This window comes from Salmo salar, chromosome 02 (genome assembly GCF_965601325.2).
Source record: "Salmo salar chromosome 02, fSalSal1, whole genome shotgun sequence".
In the NCBI taxonomy this organism is placed as follows: domain Eukaryota; kingdom Metazoa; phylum Chordata; class Actinopteri; order Salmoniformes; family Salmonidae; genus Salmo; species Salmo salar.
Window position 1 is genome coordinate 50,722,370 of NC_138292.1, and position 21,897 is coordinate 50,744,266.

At 40.2% G+C, this 21,897-nt stretch overlaps 1 protein-coding gene across 4 annotated transcripts in view; it reads right to left on the bottom strand.

Annotated features, from left to right (window-relative positions):
* LOC106585154 (mitogen-activated protein kinase kinase kinase kinase 3) overlaps positions 1 to 21,897 on the bottom strand; it is a 117,196-nt gene that overhangs the window by 41,017 nt on the left and 54,282 nt on the right. For 3 of the 4 annotated variants that reach the window (XM_014171069.3, XM_045705361.2, XM_082964065.1), the window contains 9 exons: positions 19,108 to 19,163; positions 18,639 to 18,686; positions 18,036 to 18,078; positions 15,758 to 15,830; positions 14,561 to 14,692; positions 13,840 to 13,902; positions 13,336 to 13,417; positions 6,926 to 7,048; positions 539 to 611 (listed from right to left, as the gene is read on the bottom strand). In XM_014171069.3, coding sequence (XP_014026544.2) covers positions 539 to 611; positions 6,926 to 7,048; positions 13,336 to 13,417; positions 13,840 to 13,902; positions 14,561 to 14,692; positions 15,758 to 15,830; positions 18,036 to 18,078; positions 18,639 to 18,686; positions 19,108 to 19,163 — 693 coding nt within the window. Of the gene's footprint in view, positions 1 to 538; positions 612 to 6,925; positions 7,049 to 13,335; positions 13,418 to 13,839; positions 13,903 to 14,560; positions 14,693 to 15,757; positions 15,831 to 18,035; positions 18,079 to 18,638; positions 18,687 to 19,107; positions 19,164 to 19,499; positions 19,580 to 21,897 lie in introns of all 4 variants that reach the window. The other variant, XM_082964066.1, reaches the window with a different exon arrangement.

A 21,897-nucleotide genomic window follows, 5' to 3' on the forward strand; every position in this document is an offset into this window, starting at 1 on the left:
CCGTGGTTTATTTTCATGCCAGCCAGGTACTCCTGTTGTAAATATAAGCAATGTGCTTAATACTAAGAAAGTTGAGAAATAAATATAGTAGGCCTAGCCTATAGAATGCTGATCCTCCTGTTTTTATTAGAGGCCATTACTCTGTTTTAACGCACAATTGCATAGCCTACTGAAATGTTGCTCAAAATTAGCTCATGGGCTCTCATGAAGTGTTTGATTAGATTTTTAAATACATTTGCATTGATGTCAGAGAGATTAGAGGGACAACAGAGTGTTGAGTACCAGGCAGTTAGCAAGTTTGGTAGGCTACTAATGACCATCGGCAGCATCAGGGCTGGGAGAAGCCTAATTTACTGTGACTAAACAGTCACGTGGAATTAGACTGCCTTCATGACTCGTGACCGCCGGTGTGGTGGTAATACATTCACCCTAACTGCCCTAGTCATGACTGCTTATGACATACTATGGCATGCTAATGTCACTCTTATAACAGTCTTATACCAGAGGGATTAAGTAAAATGCTACTGAAGACACTCACAGTTGATCTCAGAGAGGGTCTTCCCTTCTCGTGTGTTCCCAGAGCGAATCCGATGCGGCACAGATATAGGGGGCTGTCAAAACAGATAAAGTGGAGTGAGGGAAACAGTACAACACTAACTAGCCTGGTCCCAGATCGGTTTGTGCTGTATTGCCAAATTTTATGGTCATTGTCAGCCCAAACCGATCTGGGACCAGGCTAGGAATACATTAGTCACAAGGCAAAAATGTAGCATTGTTTGATGCAGGCATTCTGACATACATACCACCTACAGTACCGTTTATGAAAGTGTTTGATATTATTTCAATGTGCTTGTATGCATCTGACACTGCCTTAAAATTACATTTTAAAAGGGATTAAATTGTGTTTTAAAGTATTGTGGTGGCAGCTTTATGTAATGGGTATGCTGGTCATTGGCAGGGACTGGGGAATTTGTCAGGATCAAAATAAATATGAAAGGAACAAAGCCCAGGTAAAAAGGAAAACCAGCCTCAGTCTTCTGAAAACCTAACCCTGGGGTGGAGTTATATTTTTCAGCGAGACAATTACACACATTGTTATACCAAAGACACAACGGAATGGCTTTCCAAGAGGTGCTGAGTGTTTCTGAGTGGTTTATTTTCAGTCCTGAATTAAATTTGCTTGAAAATCAGAGACGAGGTTTAATTAATCCTGTCCATCATTGATTCCCAACCAAATTTACTGAGCTTAAGGAATTTTGACAAAAATAATGGACATATGTTGTCCCAAGAGTTGTGCAAAGTTGGTAGAATATTATTCACAGCTGTAATGGCTGCCAAAGGTACTTCCCCCAAGTATTAACTCTGGGGTGTGAAGACACACGCAATCAAGACATCTTCGTTCTTTTATTTTAAATTAATTTAGAAATGTTTCTATCATCTATCAAATGTGGAGTAGGTTGTGTAGATCTGTAGGTAAAAATTCCAGTGTAATCCCTTTTTATATGTAATTTTAAGGCAGCAAAATGTGAAGACTGTGCAAGGGGTGTGTAGAAAAAGTATTCAGACCCCTTCACTTTTTACACATTGTTACGTTACAGCCTTATTCTAAAATGGATTAAATAGTTTTTTCCCCCTCATCAATATACAGCCTTGAGTCGTCTTGGGAATGGAACTACAAGCTTGGCAAATCTGTATTTGAGGAGTTTCTCCCATTCTTCTCTGCAGATCCTCTCAAGCTCTGTCAGGTTGAATGGGAAGTGTCACTGTACAGCTATTTTAAGATCTCTCTAGAGATGTTCGATTGGGTTCAAGTCCGGGCACTGGCTGGATCAAGGGAATTCAGAGACTTGTTTCCGAAGCCACTCCTGCGTTGTCTTGGTTGTTTGCTTAGGGTCATTGTCCTGTTGGAAGGTGAACCTTCGCCTTAGTCTGAGGTCCTGAGCACTCTGGAGCAGGTTTTCATTAAATATCTTTTTACTTTGCTCTGTTCATCTTTCCCTAAATGCTATAGTCTCCCAGTTCCTGCTTCTGAAAAACATTCCCACAGCATGATCCTGCCACCACGCTTCACCGTAAGGAAGGTACTAAGTTTCCTCCAGACGTGACGCTTGGCATTCAAGCCAAAGAGTTCAATCTTGGTTTCATCAGATATGAGAATTTTGTTTCTTATGGTCTCAGAGTCCGTTAGCTGCCTTTTGGCAAACTCCAAGCAGGCTTTCATGTGCCTTTTACTAAGGAGTGGCTTCAGTCTGACCACTTTAACATAGATGCCTGATTGATGGAGTGCTGCAGAGATGATTGTCCTTCTGGAAGGTTCTCCTATCTCCACAGAGGAACTCTGGAGCTCTGTCAGAGTGACCAAGGCCCTTCTCCCCCGATTGCTCTAGGAAGAGTGTTGGTGGTTCCAAACTTCTTCCATTTAACTTTTTTGGGATAGAGGGCAGTATTCAGAAATTCAGATGAATACGTGCCCAAATTAAACTGCCTGCTTCTCGGGCCCAGAAGGTAGGATATGCATATTATTAGATTTGGATAGAAAACACTCTGAAGTTTCTAAAACTGTTTGAATGATTTCTGTGAGTATAACAGAACTCATATGGCAGGCAAAAACCTGAGTAATACATCCAACCAGGAAGTGACTTGTAGTTTTTCTATCTAATCCCTATTCAAACTACAGTGTCTGTGGGGTCATTTTGCACTTCCTAAGGCTTCCATTGGCTGTCAACAGCCTTTAGAAACTTGTTTCATGCGTCCACTGTTACTGGGCAGAGAATAGGAGCTCAGTCAATCAGTGGACTGCCTGGGACCAGTGAGTTGTTTACTGCGCAGCCACGTTGGTGCACCGCTCCTTCTTTTTCCTCTGTAATGAATACGCTATTGTCCGGTTGGAATATTATCTAAGTTTTATGTTAAAAAGACCATAAGGATTGATTGTAAACATCGTTTGACATGTTTCTACGAACTGTAATGAAACATTTTGACTTTTTGTCTCTGGTTTTACACTCGCGCGTTATGCCTTTGGATAGTGATCTGAACGAGTGAACAAAAGGAGGTATTTGGACATAAATATGGAGTATTTCGAACAAAAATAACATTTCTTGTGGAAGTGGGAGTCCTGGGAGTGCATTCCGACGAAGATCAGCAAAGGTAAGGGAAGATTTATAATACTAATTCTGAGTTTAGTTGACTCCAGAACTTGGCGGGTAACTGTATAGCTTGCTTTGATGGCTGAGCTCTGTACTCAGAATATTGAAAAATGTGCTTTCGCCGTAAAGCTATTTTAAAATCTGACACAGTGGTTGCATTAAGGAGAAGTGTATCTATAATTCTTTCAATAACTGTTGTAAATTTTATCAACGTTTATGATGAGTATTTTTGTAAATTCATGTGCTCATTCACCGGGAGTTTTGGTGGGAATACATTTTCTGAACATCACGCGCCAATGTAAAATGGGGTTTATGGATATAAATATGAACTTTATCGAACAAAACATACATGTATTTTGTAACATTGAGTCCTGGGAGTGTCATCTGATGAAGATCATCAAAGGTTAGTGATTCATTTTAGCTGTATTTCCGGTTTTTGTGACACCTCCGCATGTCCCAGAGAGGTTAAGAATGATGGAAGGCATTGTGTTCTTCGGGACCTTCAATGCTGCAGAAATGTTTTGGTACCCTTCCCCAGATCTGTGCCTCGACACAATCCTGCTCTGACATGCACTGCCAACTGTGAGACCTTATATAGACAAGTGTGTGCCTTTCAAATAATGTCCAATCGATTGAATTTATCACAGGTGGACTCCAATCAAGTTGTAGAAACATCTCAAGTATGATCAATGGAAACAGGATGCACCTGAGCTAAATTTCGAGTCTCATAGCAAAGTGTCTGAATACTTATATAAATAAGGTATTTATGTTTATTATTTTTCATAAAATGTGTAAACATTTCTAAAAACCTTTTTTCGCTTTGTCATTATGGGTTAGTGTGTAGATTGATGAGGACATTTTTTTAGAATAAGGCTGTGACGTAACAAAATGTGGAAAAGGGGAAGGGGTCTGAATACTTTCCAAATGCACTGTATATAGCGTCAAGAGGTAAGATCAGAGATCTGTATATAATGATGAGATGCCCATGTCTCCTTCCTAACAATGGGAGGAGTTGTCCCATTGGCGGAAGGCAGGCAACAAGTTTAGATTTTGACGAGAGTGAAACCTCTCGCTTCGTCTCTTCCTCTCTGGTAAGACCAGTATAATGTAACGACAATCAGCGATAACGATGGAGAGAAGAACAAGAATTCAAATGAGAGAAGAACAAGAATTCAAACCATCTTGGCAGGGGAATATACGTCCCAAATGGCACCCTATTCCTTTTATAGTGCACAACTTTTGACCAGACCCCTATGGACCCTAGTCAAAAGTAGTGCATCATATAGGGAATAGGGTTCCATTTGGGACACAATCCACAAGTGAGTCACGCCTTCCTGGCAACCTTCCACATTTCCCTGATTAAAAAGGCTGGTGTAAAAATAACACCACTGAATGTCGCACTTTGATGACACATGTGTAATGAAAATGACCCTTCGAGGGGGGGTTGTCAACCTGATATCCTCCCTTCCACTAATCCATGTGGGGAAAATCATTAGTTGGCTGCCAGTCTTCTTCTGTGTCACGACTATAAGAAAGGGGTCCGTCCCAAATGGCTGCCCATTTCCTATATAGTGCACTAATTATGAGCACAGCCCAAGCAGTGCACTATGTAGGGACCAGGGTGACATTCGGGGGCAGCCAAGGTAGTCCCAGGATGGCTTCCACTGTTATTTATTTAGCAGTGTGTCCTCCCTCGTGCATCAGAGGACATGCACTTTACTTTATGTGAAGGGCTCACAGTGGAACTAACATTTCCAGGGCACAAAATGGCAGTTGAAGGACGTCCTTCAATGCCTGGTTGTTTTGAAGAAGAGACTAAAAGCATTTAGAGCCAAACCGTCGCAAGCCAAGGGTGGTTGAAGGAGCTTCACCAGCACAACTTAATCTTGGGATAAAATATAGGACCATTCTTGTCTACATTTTATTCATTTAGCAGATGCTCTTATCCAGTAGTGAGTGCATACATTTTCATACTTTTTCGTAGTGGTCCCTGTGGGAATTGAACCCACAACCCTGGAGTTGCAAGCGCCATGCTCTACCAACTGATCCACACGGGTCTACCGTTAAAGACAAATAGCGTTTTGGTCCCAAATTACAATAAGTGTCCCCGATACCTTTGTATTTACATGCAGATCTACAGTATCTACACTGTAATTATACTACCTGATGTAAATATTTATTATGGTCACCCACTGTAAAGTGGGACTAAGTACTCAAATGGTAAAATGTATCATACATTTTAGCTTTAGCAAGGACCCAATGGTATCACATTATTCTCCACATCAAACAATTTCAGCACATGCTCATTTCTGATGTTACACCCGAACACACTTCCCATGCACAAACGTAAAAAAAAACGAACCACACATCTATGTCTGTGTGCACACAATCTCAATTACCAGAGCAAGCAAACACACCCATATAGGCCCACAACGCCCGCCCCCCACCCACCCACCCACCCACCCACCCACCCACCCACCCACCCACCCACCCACCCACCCACCCACCCACCCCCACACACACACCACACACACACACACACACACACACACACACACACCACACACACACACACACACACACACACACACACACACACACACACACACACACACACACACACACACACGGTACCTCTCTGCCAACGGAAAAGCGTGGGAGTCGCAGAGATAGGGGACAATGGGTTGAAACACACCCCAGTATGAGCCAAAGCACCCTCTTGTATTTCAACTAAGGGCAAAGGAGAGAGGCAGAGACACTCAGCCCAACTGATGAGAGGAGTAGGGTGAAATTGCCCTTAGATGCTGATCTTCGGTCAGTTTTGCATTTCCCCCACTAATGGTTAAGGTTAGGCTTGGGGGAAGCTGATCATAGATCTGTACCTAGGGGAAACTTTACCCCGGAGCAGTTGAGGACAGGGCAAGGGGTGAAATGGCCTAAAGAATTCCTTTAAGGCACAGAGTCAACACCTACAGTCAGTTATTATGGGCCTTTGACAATGTGACTACTGCCAGCTAAAGTGACAGTGCAACTTTTTGGAATGAGTTATGCGTACATTTGATGAGACGATGTTTTGAGGAAATGTAAAAAAAAAAAATTGCAGGCAGCTAAGAGGCTAATTAATGCTTATGCTAAGGCAAATACGTCTTTAAAATTCAAACAAAAATATATAGACGCTGTATAATATTATACATTCTGTAATTGTCTAACAAATATGCATTTAAGTGTGCCAATGAACAAGACAGACTGTTCAGTCAGTGTATTCTAGTATAATATTGACAACGATAAAAGTACTGCTGAGTGTGAATACTGTGGCTTTGAATAGCAAAAGCACTCCCGTCAAACTCTTGCTGTGCATTATACACAGACTAAATTGACCCCTAAAACCTACAGTGACAAAATATTCTGTATGACAAAGTACAATAGATGCTCTATAACCAGTGATCGTCCTTTATAGTCAATTAAAATGATTTAGGGCCTTGATCAATCAAAACCAGTAACCAGGAAAACAGGATAAGACAAAAAAAAAATCTAAATTATTACTATTCCGCTGTGAGAATTGATGTCACCATTTAAAAATGGCAACTTCAGAGGCAACCAAGCCTGGGTGCCAGTCTGATTCTGCTATCTTGCCAACTCCTTATGGAATAGTTATGCAAAATGTTTGAATTGACACTGAGTGACAAGGAGTTGGAAAGGTAGTAGTAACAGACTAGCAAAGGTTACCGGTTTTGATTAAAGGAGGATGTGTCCTGTGAGTGTCTGCAGCGGTACTGTACCTCCTCGGGCTCCTCGGGCTCATCATCTAAGTGGTCGTCGTAGGAGGAGTGGTCCGGGTTGCTGGCCTTGTCCAAGAGCTCAATGGCCAGCGTGCGACTTAGAGGTTGCGAGACAAAGGGATGCTGGGAAAACATCAGGGGACAACAATGAAGCTGAGTTCATACTGTAGGATAGGCTGGTCTCGGATCTGTTTGTGCGGTCTTGCCAACTCCTATGGTTATTGATGGGGCAATGACCATAGCAGTTGGCGAGACAACGCAAACAGATCTGGGACCAGACTAACTGTAGGAGACTATGGGCCAGATTCAGTCAAGAAAATCCACGTCAGAAAGATTGCATTATGAGAAATGCAATCGAGTAAAACAAATTAATCATAGCACTCAATTATTTTAAAAAAATACATATCCTGCTGTGGTTGTTCCCTCTCGAGCCAAATAGCAGTTGAATAAAATAGGAGTTGGCTTGGCTTGGGGAAAATGTTATCTGAGATGAGATAAGATACAACTTTATCCATCCCCTTAGGACAATTAGATTCAGGGCTAAAGTGGTGCATCTGATATGAACTGACATACAAACACTAGACAGACAACACATTTAGGCTGCGTCCCAAATATGGGCATACGGTGCCATTTGCCTCAGACAAGCATGACACAAGACATTATCACATTTTTATTACATGCTTGTGCAATAGATTATTAAAAGGCTAAAGAGTAATGTGTAAAGGCACTTTAAGTGAGGTAGATCTAAACAAGATTTCGAAGATAAAACATAAAAACGGTTGAGCCTGTAAGAGTTAGGTGGGTTCCTCTGTCCAAGTTTATTTGAGTAATAAGCATGGTCGAGTTCTAAGAACACAAACCACAGGCTAATAGTAAATAAGAGTTGCTATGTGGAAACTGAAGCACATACTACAGCACTTTCTGCGATTGCAACATCCTTTTTAGGACTATTAAATAAATGTTTACCCATTGATTCTTTAAGAATCTTTTATATGCCTCATGAGCTTAGCTCAACTGTCGTACACCATCAGAACCCAAAATTTAAGCTTGTTTTAGTTGAAAACAAACACTGTATAGCCTCAAAACGCATTACTGGGGACAAAATTCCCACCCTCCTGGACACCTACAGCACCCGATGCCACAGGAAGGCCAAAAAGATAATCAAGGACATCAACCACCCGAGCCACTGCCTGTTCACCCCACTCGGCAAGATCAGAAGGCAAGATCAATACAGGTGCATCAAAGCTGGGACTAAAGACTGAAAAACAGCTTATATCTCAAGGTCATCAGACTGCTAAACAGCCATCACTAGCACATCAGAGGCAGCTGCCTATAGACATAGATTAGGAATCACTGGCCACTTTTAGAAATGGATCACTAGCCACTTTAATAATGTTCCGTATCTAGCATTACTCATCTCATATGTATGAACTGCACTCCACACTATTTGACGGTATCTTAGTCACTTTAATTGTGTGTAAATCTTCCATCACCCATCTCATATATTGATACTAAGAAATCCTTAGGCGCTGACAATTTAGACCCGTTCTTACTTAAGTGTGCTGCACCTATCATTGCTGGTTCAGTGACACACATTTTTAATCTAACATTAAGCACAGGAATTATCCCTAAGGTGTGGAAAGCAGCTTTTGTTCTGCCATTACATAAGGGAGGTGACGGTAGTGATTTGGATAACTATCGACCCATCTCTAGGCTCCCTTGTCTGGCAAAGATCCTAGAATCTATAGTCAACAAACAGTTACAGTCTTTTCTTTCTGCTAACAGTATTCTTAGCACCAATCAATCTGGTTTTAGATCTAAACACAGTACCACATCGGCCACTATGCTTGTTGTAAATGATATTGCAAATGCCTTAGATGATAGAAAGCACTGTGCTGCGTTGTTTGTAGATTTGTCAAAAGCTTTTGACACTGTAGACCATGCTATCCTTTTGAGTAAGCTGTCATCTATAGGAGTGGGCACTGATGCCTGCCGATGGTTTTATGACTATCTTAAAGATAGAACTCAGGCCGTCATGGTCGACGGGGTCAAGTCTGACTCCTTACAGTTACTTAAAGGGGTCCCTCAGGGTTCAATAATTGGCCCACTATTGTTCTCACTTTATATAAACAACATTGGTGATGATGTCAGATATTGTAAATTCCATTTATATGCAGATGACACAGTGATGTACTCTATTGCTCCAACAGCGGACCAAGCTTTAATGCAGTTGGAGTCTGATTTTAGGATACTACAGGGGTCTCTTTTACAGCTTAAACTTGTTTTAAACGCTAAGAAAACAAATGTCATGTTTTTTTCTAGGTCTAAACTCTCAGTTAGAAACACTTTTGTAATCACTAGCTTGGATGGTACTCAAATCAAACAGGTCTCTGCATATAAATATTTAGGGGTATGGTTAGATGATAGGCTTTCTTTTAAAAAACATGCTACTGAATTGGGAAAAAAGCTCAAATTCAAGATAGGGTTCCTTTACAGAAACAGGGCTTGTCTGTCCTTTGTAAATAGAAAACAAATTGTGCAGGCTACTTTTATGTCCGTTTTAGATTATGGTGATATTATCTATAAGCATGCATCGACAAACACATTAGCCTGTTAGGGCTAGGGGGCAGTATTGACACGGCCGGATAAAAAATGTACCCGATTTAATCTGGTTACTACTCCTGCCCAGTAACTAGAATATGCATATAATTATTGGCTTTGGATAGAAAACACCCTAACGTTTCTAAAACTGTTTGAATGGTGTCTGTGAGTATAACAGAACTCATATGGCAGGCAAAAACCTGAGAAGATTCCTTACAGGAAGTGCCCTCTCTGACAAGATCTTGTTCTTCTTGTCTCTGTTTATTGAAGACTGAGGATCTTTGCTGTAACGTGACACTTCCTACGGCTCCCATAGGCTCTCAGAGCCCGGGAAAAAGCTGAATGATATCGAGGCAGCCCCAGGCTGAAACACATTATCGCGTTTGGATAGTGGCCGATCAGAGTACTCTGAGAATCAGGCTCGTGCACGAGGGCACGAGATGTTTATATTTTTTCTCTCTTTGTACGTATACACGCTTTCCCGGTCGGAATATTATCGCTTTTTTACGAGAAAAATGGCATAAAAATTGATTTTAAACAGCGGTTGACATGCTTCGAAGTACGGTAATGGAATATTTAGAATTTTTTTGTCACGAAATGCGCCATGCTCGTCACCCTTCTTTACCCTTTCGGATAGTGTCTTGAACGCATGAACAAAACGCCGCTATTTGGATATAACAATGGATTATTTGGGACCAAACCAACATTTGTTATTGAAGTAGAAGTCCTGGGAGTGCATTCTGACGAAGAACAGCAAAGGTAATAACATTTGTCTTATAGTAAATCTGACTTTGGTGAGTGCTAAACTTGCTGGGTGTCTAAATAGCTAGCCCTGTGATGCGGGCTATCTACTGAGAATATTGCAAAATGTGCTTTCACCGAAAAGCTATTTTAAAATCGGACATAGCGAGTGCATAGAGGAGTTCTGTATCTATAATTCTTAAAATAATTTATGTTTTTTGTGAACGTTTATCGTGAGTAATTTTGTAAATTCACCGGCAGTGTTCGGTGGGAATGCTAGTCACCTGCTAGTCACATGCTAATGTAAAAAGCTGGTTTTTGATATAAATATGAACTTCATTGAACAAAACATGCATGTATTGTATAACATAATGTCCTAGGGTTGTCATCTGATGAAGATCATCAAAGGTTAGTGCTGCATTTAGCTGTGGTTTTGTTTTTAGTGACATTATATGCTAGTTTGAAAAATGGGTGTCTGATTATTTCTGGCTGGGTACTCTGCTGACATAATCTAATGTTTTGCTTTCGTTGTAAAGCCTTTTTGAAATCGGACAGTGTGGTTAGATTAACGAGAGTCTTGTCTTTAAAATGGTGTAAAATAGTCATATGTTTGAAAAATTGAAGTGTTAGCATTTTTGAGGTATTTGAATATCGGGCCACGGGATTACACTGGCTGTTGAGTAGGTGGGACGCTTAGCCCATAGAGATTAAAACCACTGGATGCTATTTACCATTGTGCACTCAGGTTTATCACGGGTGATAGTTACAAAACTCATCACTGCCTCCTATATCAACATGTGGGTTGGGCCTCTCTATCTGTGAGGCGAGAGCAACATGCTCTCTTGTTTATTTATAAAGCGCTTCTTTTAAAACTACCTCCATATATATCATCATTAATTTCCACTAGATATACACATTTTAAAACCAGATCACAGATGTGGATTACATTAGAGACGGTGTCCCTTGCCCATTTCAAAAATGTTATGGAGGATCAATATGATGTTGTCTGTGATTGTTTCTGTTGAATTGTGTCTTTGTTTTGTATGTTTGAAATGTTCTTGTCTGTATGCCTAAAATGGTACATGTATACATGTTTACACAGGGCACAGCCGTAAAAGAGATCCAGGCCTCAGTCTGTTTTCCCTGTTAAAATAAAGATTTAAAAAAATATAAAAATATATATATACAGTTGAAGTCGGAAATTGACATACATCTTAGCCGAATACGTTTAAACTCCATTTTTCACAATTCCTGAAATTGAATCCTAGTAAAAATTCCCTGTCTTAAGTCAGTTAGGATCACCACTTTATTTTAAGAATGTGAAATGTCAGAATAACAGTAGAGAGAATGATTTATTTCAGCTTTTATTTATTTCATCACATTCCCAGTGGGTCAGAAGTTTACATACACTCAATTAGTATTTGGTAGCATTGCCTTAAAATTGTTTAACTTGAGTCAAACGTTTCGGGTAGCCTTCCACAAGCTTCCCACAATAAGTTGGGTGAATTTTGGCCCATTACTCCTGACAGAGCTGGTGTAACTGAGTCAGGTTTGTAGGCCTCCATGCTCGCAAACGCTTTTTCAGTTCTGCCTACACATTTTCTATAGGGTTGAGGTCAGGGCTTTGTGATGGCCACTCCAATACCTTGACTTTGTTGATCTTAAGCCATTTTGCCACAACTTTGGAAGTATGCTTGGGGTCATTGTCCATTTGGAAGACCCATTTGCGACCAAGCTTTAACTTCCTGACTGATGTCTTCAGATGTTGCTTCAATATATCCACATTATTTTCCATCCATATCATACCATCTATTTTGTGAAGTGCACCAGTCCCTCCTGCAGCAAAGCACCCCCACAACATGATGCTGCCACCCCTGTGCTTCACCGTTGGGATGGTGTTCTTCGGCTTGCAAGCCTCCCCCTTTTTCCTCCAAACATAACGATGGTCATTATGGCCAAACAGTTCTATTTTTGTTTCATCAGACCAGAGGACATTTCTCCAAAAAGTATGATCTTTGTCCCCATGTGGACTTGTGGAGGTCTACAATTTATCTGAGGTCTTAGTTGATTTCTTTTGATTTTCCTATGATGTCAAGTAAAGAGGCACTGAGTTTGAAGGTAGGCCTTGAAATACATCCACAGGTACACCTCCAATTGACTCAAATGATGTCAATTAGCCTATCAGAAGCTTCTAAAGCTATGACATCATTTTCTGGAATTTTCCAAGCTGTTTAAAGGCACAGTCAACTTAGTGTATGTAAACTTCTTACCCACTGGAATTGTGATACAGTGAATTTTAAGTGAAATAATCTGTCTGTAAACAATTGTTGGAAAAATGACTTGTGTCATGCACAAAGTAGATGTCCTAACCAACTTGCCAAAACTAGTTTGTTAAGAAGAAATTTGTAGAGTGGTTGAAAAACGAGTTTTAAGTGTATGTAAACTTCCAACTTCAACTGTATATACTGTATTCTATACCATGCCACTGTATCTTAGTCCAATGGCGCTCTGACATATGTATATATTCTTAATCCATTCCTTACTTAGATGTACGTGTATTTTGGGTATATGTTGTGAAACTGTTAGATATTACTTGTTAAATATTACTGCATTGTCAGAGCTAGAAGCACAATCATTTTGCTACACCCACAATAACATCTGTTAAACACATGTATGTGACCAATACATTTTATTTTAAACATGGTTAAAACTATAATGTTGATACAGTATCCATAATCCTTGAATCTGTTAGCTCATTCTATAAATTTGAGAGTGGTTCAACTTCTCCAGCAACATACCTCAGCTGTTTACAAAAACAGTGGTGGGGTCAGTGCTTGTTATTGTTTGAACTTCATATTGCCCATTTAACCAGCGTATGTATAACAAATGCAAAGGGGGCTCTATTTCCAAATATTCACACTATTTCGCCCAATCTTGACCTTGAACATTTGAAAGACTTCCTTACATACTCTTTGGGTTGTCATTAAGGCAACTAAATCCCTTGATCTACACAATGACATCACTACAATCACATTGCTGTTATGTAGCTCAGGCCAAGATCATCTTACCTGCAGCAGCTTGTCTGAGGAGGGCCTTTTCTTTGGATTTTTCATCAACGATATTTTTACAAAATTATGAAAATTACTGGTCCTTGGGGAGGGAAAACGAAATTGGATTTAAAAAAAATCTATTTCACCCATTCTATCATTTTTTTAAAGTAAATATTCAAATGTATATGCTAATAATGATCAAACCTCTTTGGGATAAAACTTGACCCCATATTATGTGTAAATCGAGTTAGGCTGTCAATTCTCCAACCCCTCCCCACAAAGAAAGCCTTTCTCTGAGTCCAATGACATTGACACAAACCTGAGGCTCTATGACTGCTGTGTCTGACTGTTAATATTTTAGCAGCATTTTGATTTGATTCATTAATATTGTATTACATCTCTTTTTCCATCCAGTTATAATGTATAAGAGTTGGGGTGGGAGGTGGCGGTGTGTTCAAGTAACGAGATAGAACAGGACAGGGTTAAGGTTATGTTGCAGGCAGCAAGCCTAAAGACACTTACCACGTCACCTTGTCTTTCAACTTGGGCGGCTGGAAGTTACTTTTGGTCATCAAAAACAGGGCTCTGAGAAAAATAAAAAAGGTGCAGTTGTGTATTTAAGGAAATCAGTCCTTTCACTTCTAATCCTTGCTTTTACTCAGTTAAAAGGTACTAACTTTCTAAACATACATTGAAAATAATTATGATCTGCTTTCTTTACGTACTGCAAACGCATAAAACGAGTTTGTAGAGTCATTGTGTGTTAGAAATATGGGACCAAATACTTAACTATTGACTACTTCAATACATTATAAGTGAATTTGTCCAAATACTTTTCACTTCAAATGGGAGACTAGCTACATAAAATGCTTTCATTTCTTAACGGTAAAACAGATATGTCTGAAAATAACCTCAAATAAAAAGGTGGCATTCTGTACTGTCGCCTCATATGAAACATTTAATCTCAAATCCAAAATGCTTGAGTATAGAGCCCCAAAAAAGATATGCTTCACTGTCCAAATACATACGGAAGGTGAGTGTATACGATTCCCCTGCATGCATGGATAAGAATCCCGGCACCTACCGGCCCTACTCTGTGTCTCCATTCTCTCTGTGCTCTTCATTTCATAACGGTCTCTGTCAAAAAAAATATATATATATATATACACACGAAAGGAGAGTCCACTCTCCTTTAAAAAAAAAAGGGGGCCCTGGTCTGATGCCAACAGGTCCAAACGCTAACCTCATCGGGTGAAGGTCGAACATGGGCGGCTGCAGCTCTGCCAGCTCGATGGCGGTGATGCCCACCGCCCAGATGTCGCACAGGTGGTTGTACCCGCCCTTCCTCTCCACGGCTGCCACCTCAGGTGCCATCCTGCACACAGGGAGTCGGCTCAGTTAAATGTACCGTTCACCACATAGCTTTGGCACAGTCAATAGCAATTAACACTACAGGGTCATCTCAACCAAGACCTCTGAACTCAACTGTATAACCCACTGTATGTGCCAATTACTCGCTTATAAAATGTTTAAAATATTAACACATTTTGTAAATATTTCTAAACTTTTGTTTAGCGGTGGCTTGACCACTAGGGGTGCCACTAAAATGTTTTGCCCCCAAGGTTGGGGGTGGCAACCCAACCAAAACTCGCTTAATTCCCATTTTGGGCAATTGTTAAAAAAAAAAAAAAGTGTTATAATGTTATTTACACAGGGGAATTGGGTGTTGCATAACTTTGTAAATGAAATAAATAGGCATAAAAAAAAAATTTGGGGGGGGGGGGGGTTATCTCAGGTTCCCTTTATCTAAGATCTGATAACATTCAGTATCAACAATATGCAAAAATAGAGAAAATCAGAAAGGGGGCAAATACTTTTTCGCCAGGTATAATAATAATAATACTACTACATGGGACTTATATAGAGCTTTCAAGGAAAGAAGGTCGCTTTATAATTATAGAAATGAAAAAACAACAAAACAGAAGTCAAAACAAAACAGACTAAACAAAACATGAATAAAGAGAGGGGTGGGCTCAAATAAGGGAAAGAGTGTGATGTATCAGTGTAAGGGGAGGGCAGGGTCAGGATTTGGATACGAACCCGGTCTAGGGTAAGGGTCGGAATAGGGGTTAGGGTACTCTGCCACCTTTTACCACATATGCAGAAGTACAACATTGGCGGATGCAATGCAAAAAAAACATATCTCCAGCTTAAACTGATGGATTTTGATGGAAATGTTTTCATTATGCTAATTGGATTTTTACAGGGGCAACGGATAACGACTCTAAGGGGTTAAACACCCTTTAAAATCAATCGAAGGGCACATTCATATCCTGCTTGACAAAATGGTGGACGATAGATCCATGGATAGATTCACCTGACTTGGGTATCAAGGGACAGAGAGAATTGATAGAAGGGGGGAAGTGATGAAGGACATTACCAGTAAGGTGTTCCGATGAAGGATTTTCTCTTGGCAATGGTCATTGTGATTTGGGCCGAGACGCCGAAGTCAGCTGACAAGAAAATAATGAAAAATTTGAGAAACTGACTTTATAGTTATATTCCCATCTACAGTTGAAGTCGGAAGTTTACATCCACCTTAGCCAAAAACATTTAAACTCAGTTTTTCACAATTCCTGACATTTAATCCTAGTAAAAATTCACCGTCTTAGGTCAGTTAGGATCACCACTTTATTTTAAGAATGTGAAATGTCAGAATAATAGTAGAGAGAATGATTTATTTCAGCTTTAATTTCTTTCATCACATTCCCAGTGGCCCAGAGGTTTACATACACTCAATTAGTATTTGGTAGCATTGCCTTTAAATTGTTCAACTTGGGTCAAACGTTTCGGGTAGCCTTCCACCAGCTTCCCACAATAAGTTGGATGAATTTTGGCCCATTCCTCCTGACAGAGCTGGTGTAACTGAGTCAGGTTTGTAGGCCTCCATGCTCGCACACGCTTTTTCAGTTCTGCCCACCAATTTTCTATGGGATTGAGGTCAGGGCTTTGTGATGGCCACTCCAATACCTTGACTTTCTTGTTCTTAAGCCATTTTGCCACAACTTTGGAAGTATGCTTGGGGTCATTGTCCATTTGGGAGACCCATTTGCAATCAAGCTTTAACTTCCTGACTGATGTCTTCAGATGTTGCTTCAATATATTCACATAATTCTCCTACCTCATAATGCCATCTATTTTGTAAAGTGCACCAGTCCCTCCTACAGCAAAACACAGCAACATGATGCTGCCACCCCAGTGCTTCACGGTTGGGATGGTGTTCTTCGGCTTGCAAGCCTCCCCCTTTTGGAGGCCAAACATAACGACTGTCATTATGGCCAAACAGTTCTATTTTTGTTTCATCAGACCAGAGGACATTTCTCCAAAAAGTACGATCTTTGTCCCCATGTGCAGTTGCAAACCATAGTCTGGCTTTTTTATGGTGGGTTTGGAGCAGTGGCTTCTTCCTTGCTGAGCGGCCTTTCAGGTTATGTCGATACAGGACTCGTTTTACTGTGGATATAGATACTTTTGTACTTCCTCCAGCATCTTCACAAGGTCCTTTGCTGTTGTTCTTGGATTGATTTGCACGTTTCGCATTAAGTACGTTAATCTCTAGGAGACAGAACGCGTCTCCTTCCTGAGCGGTATGACGACTGCGTGGTCCCATGGTGTTTATACTTGCGTACTATTGTTTGTACAGATGAATGTGGTACCTTTAGGCGTTTAGAAATTGCTCCCAAGGATGAACCAGACTTGTGGAGGTCTACAATTATTTTTCTGAGGTCTTGGCTGATTTCTTTTGATTTTCCCATGATGTCAAGCAAAGAGGCAAAGAGTTTGAAGGTAAGCCTTGAAATACATCCACAGGTGCACCTCCAATTGACTCAAATGATGTCAATTAGCCTATCAGAAAAAAGCCATGACATCATTTTCTGGAATTTTCCAAGCTGTTTAAAGGCACAGTCAACTTAGTGTATGTAAACTTCTTACCCACTGGAATTGTGATACAGTGAATTATAAGTGAAATAATCTGTCTGTAAACAATGGTTGGAAAAATTACTCGTGTCATGTACAAAGTAGATGTCCTAACCGACTTACCAAAACTATAGTTTGTTAACAAGAAATGTGGGGAGTGGTTGAAAAAATAGTTTTGGTGACTCCAACCTAAGTGTATGTAAACTTCCGACTTCAGCTGTAAATGTCCAAATGCAATCAACAGTTTATCACTAATACAGTGAATGTCTAATAAATGTTTGATGACCATTTCCTAAGCCTGGTTCGCTCTGTAGTAAATTATAAATTATGCATAGCAATGTTGAAATCAATGAAAATCATGCAATGCTCATGCATTGTAGTAATTTACATTTTTTGTAAGCTGGTGCAGGTAATATTTCCAAAAGGAATATGATATAAATTGTAGTGGTAGCACTGATATACAATTACTCCAATCACTGTCCAAGCATCTCAGAATTGATTTAGCCTACTACACACATTGAATATAAAAACACACACACATTGAATATAAACACACACCACACACACACACACACACACACACACACAATGTGAAAGCAGAAGGTGCTATTCACAGCCAAGCGCAATTAACAGCTTGTCAATCATCGCCAGGTGGCGATTCACATACTCACCAATTGCCATTATTCATCATATTGAAACACACACATCAAAGAAAACAGTTGGACGTCTGGAGTCCTTACCTAGTTTGACGTACCCGTTGTCTGTCAACAGTATGTTTGCTCCCTTTGTGCAGATAAAATAAAATTACAACTTCAATGGATTTGCAGTTGCATAGGCTTATGTAAGCATTTAGTACGTTTTTAAATATTTTTTCTCAACAACATATCAAATGTCTAACTAACTTGTATCTGCACATTTTCAATGCAGTTTCATTTATGCAGCAGTCTCTTAACAAGGCTATCTATCGAACGCAAATTCACATGGGAACGACCAAACGGGAAAAGCCTGAAGTGACTTTGAAAGATGTCTTGTTGGGGATTCAAATGGTGGCTATTAGTGTCAGAAATGTTTTTATAATAGCTATTACCCATCTATGCCAAGAAATTCCAGAGGAACACACTAAACTACTGTAAATGTTTTTTGTACATGTCTGGGTGAAGGTGTTATTGGTCTATTTGTGTGTAGGTACAAGCTTGTGTAAAATTATTTTCTTGAAGAGGACAATAAACTCTATTCTATCCTAATTTACACAATGCCTGAAACGGTTATTGTCCCAGTCCCACCTTACCTTTGTGCACTCAATTCTATTCTATGCAATGGAACCTGCCATTTTCCCACCTTACTTTTATGTCTCTGTGCATTTTCCCTTTGTTGTGTAGATAGTAGAGACCCTGTGGAGGGAAAAATGCAAACAGTGAGTCAGTCTATTGACCTCTTCACAAATAATATCCCATCCTAATATGGTGTCCCTTTTAAGCCAATTCACATTCAACCAAAATCAGCCACATACTTTTCCAAAGCATAAGAGAATTGTCATTTTACCAGGAAAGGAACAGTCTGTTTACTTATTTTTGGAGGATTTGTAATAGTGGATTTATTATGATATAATAGTTGTGTGTATCAAAATCGAACAAATCAATAACAACAATAGTCCTACGATGTTGCAATTGCCAACGCCTGTTTTCAATCTCATTTCGAGCGGATGGATAAAATCAAAAGTAAGAGGCAGTTCAAAGGCTTTGAGCTGAAAGACATCTGTCTGAAGAAGAGTGAATGCTTGAGTGCTGGAAGAGGCAAACTGAATGGACGTACCTGAAGAGTTTCTCGAGACACGTAGGCTATTTGTGATTCTGTAAGAGGCCCCGTCACTGAAAGATAAGGAGAGACATGGTTGGAGCCTGAGAAACACTGGTGCTTTATTAAAAGGTTCCTCGCCATTGGTTATTGAGATAACATCTGGTACCTGAACTCAAATGTATCATGCATTTCATTAGTATTATTTCAGCTAAAGGTCTTATGTGGGCACACATCTGCATTTCAAGTTACATCAATATTGCTTGTTTGTTAAATTTGCCCCTAAAAATCATCAATGTACAGTTTTTGTGTCATTTAACCTCAGCTTCAACCCCAAATCAACAATAGGGGTTCAAGGTGGGCAATGTAGGTTCAGGGTTCACAATTGGATGTTGATCTGACAGCTTTACCTGGCAACGTTAGGTTATTTGAAGGTCATTATTGGGACTCTAGAATAGTTATGACTGGACAGACCAGGCACAACAGGACCCTATTAAAAACAGAACAAAAATATATTTGCTACTGAATTAGACAGAGCTAGATTCCTAGGTTCTTCTTAGATTTCAATAACATTTATAGTAGTATACAGTAAATTGCATATTCTCAATGAGATCGCCTGTTTAATCAAATAAAATAACAGTCTATTCAAACATGATCCTCCGGAATTGACTCACATGTCTGTCTGTCTGCCTGTCTTCAGTTTGAGTTAGAACACGCATCGTACTCTATCCTGCTCCAATCCAAGGCTGTGTTGGAGACTAATCTTCTTAAACGTTCTACTAAGTAGATTGCAAGTCATGATAGCACCAGTTGATTGGGCTCTGATTAAAAGATGCAGTTAGTCACATGATGGAGCTAATTAAACTAACTTTCTCTTACATTTCTAAGGGGTATATCAAAAAGCAGGGTCACCAAGTTAGCCAGTTGAATCAATTACAACATTCCCATTTTATTCTTTATATTTTACCTTTATTTAACTAGGCAAGTCAGTTAAGAACAAATTCTTATTTTCAATGACGGCCTAGGAACAGTGGGTTAACTGCCTCGTTCAGTGGCAGAACGACAGATTTTTACCTTGTCAGCTCGGGGATCGATCTTGCAACCTTTCGGTTACTAGTCCAACGCTCTAACCACTCTAACCACCACCTGCCGCCCCTTTCAAGCTTATCTTTCCAAAAAATTAGGAATTTACTTCTAAATAGTTACACAGGTTAGCTGGCTAACTCATTGATCCTGTTTGATGGGTTCTGACTTCTAAACTTGAAATATTGTTAATCATCAGGTATCCTTTGGAAAGGAGAAGGGCCACAGTCTGGTTTCTACACCAGAAGTTAATGGTTATCTGAAGGAGGAATGTATATGGTGGAGTCAATTAAGTTTGGACATGTGTAAAGGAAAGGCAATCAAACGGTTGCGGTCACTGATAAGGGTGGAGAGCTGTGGATTAGTGAGGAATGGGGGCAGAGGTCAGGTCAGGTCACATTAAGGGAGAAGGAACAGTTTATTAACCGCATCACTTAACTTCCTACCTAGAAATAAAGATGTAATGTTTAGAGGGAAGAAGGAGACTTCACCCAAATTGGGGTATATATACTTGTGCTGGTGGAAACATGTCTTTGTTTGTTCAGCTGTCTGACCCATAGGGTGAATAAACTTGGTTTGAGATTTACTAATCGTCCGCGAGTTAGAACCTAACATGTTTAAATCGGAAAACTCAGTCTAAAATTACCTCCTTCCTTTATATTCTTTCTTTCATCGGCACTGACCCGAAATAACCTATACAGGTGACAGCATATTCCCAGCTAGGGTCTACCATACTGCTTTCACCTATCTTCCATGTTCAGATCAATGCAGATGGAAAGGAGAAAAGGAGAGGAAGCTATGTTAGACTAATCAACATGCCCCCTTATGGCTTGTTAAGAATATCCAACAACTAAACGATGGAGGTTAAAGGAATGTAACGATGCGACAAACCTACTGGGCATTGTGAAGGCCACGAGGGACAGTGCGCCGAGCACGCAAGCCTTCCATTTCGGTGACCCTCTATTTACTCCGGAGACGTAGACGGAGCCTAGGGTTGGGGACATTATGAGCAGCGTGTCGTCTCCGTGGCAGCGGGGAGCCGATATGTGGGAGGATGAGATCAACGGTAGTTGGTGGTGTTGACTGCTGTTCTGTCTCTCTAATGAGGGGCCTCGCAGCCGACTGAGCCCAGCACCGCCATTACGAGCAGAATCAACACCGTCTCTGTGTGAGTGTATGTATGTGTGTGTCTGTGTGTGTGTGCACACAAGTGCAACAACAGCTGCTAAAAGACGGCTGCTCTAATGACCTGTTCTTTAAATGGGCGATCTGCAGTTCGAACAATTACAAAATGGTCACGCCACCAGTACTTTCGTAAATAGCTCAGGGATGGGGCTGAAGAAATGTAACTACTCAAATGTATAGATGGAGCTATGGATGAAAAAACTGATCACCCATGACATCAAACTTATAGTTTTAGCCATGTTTTAAATCTATACAGTTTTTGTTTACAACTACAACGTCTACAAATATTGGCGTAAAACCAGCTTATATTTTGGGTTGTGATGGGGTAAGACAGCTGAACTAAGCGCGTGAGGCAATTTATAAGTTATATTCTTCTAAAATAAAATGGATATATATCATCTCTTTTAAAGTCCAAAAATGGATGTAGCAACTGCAGATGATCCCCAAGACAAGAAGAAGAAAAAGCATAATAAGAATCTGTTAACTGTCTGTCTGGTTATGTGGTAGGAGCTAGGTTACGTCCTACATGGCAACCGATTC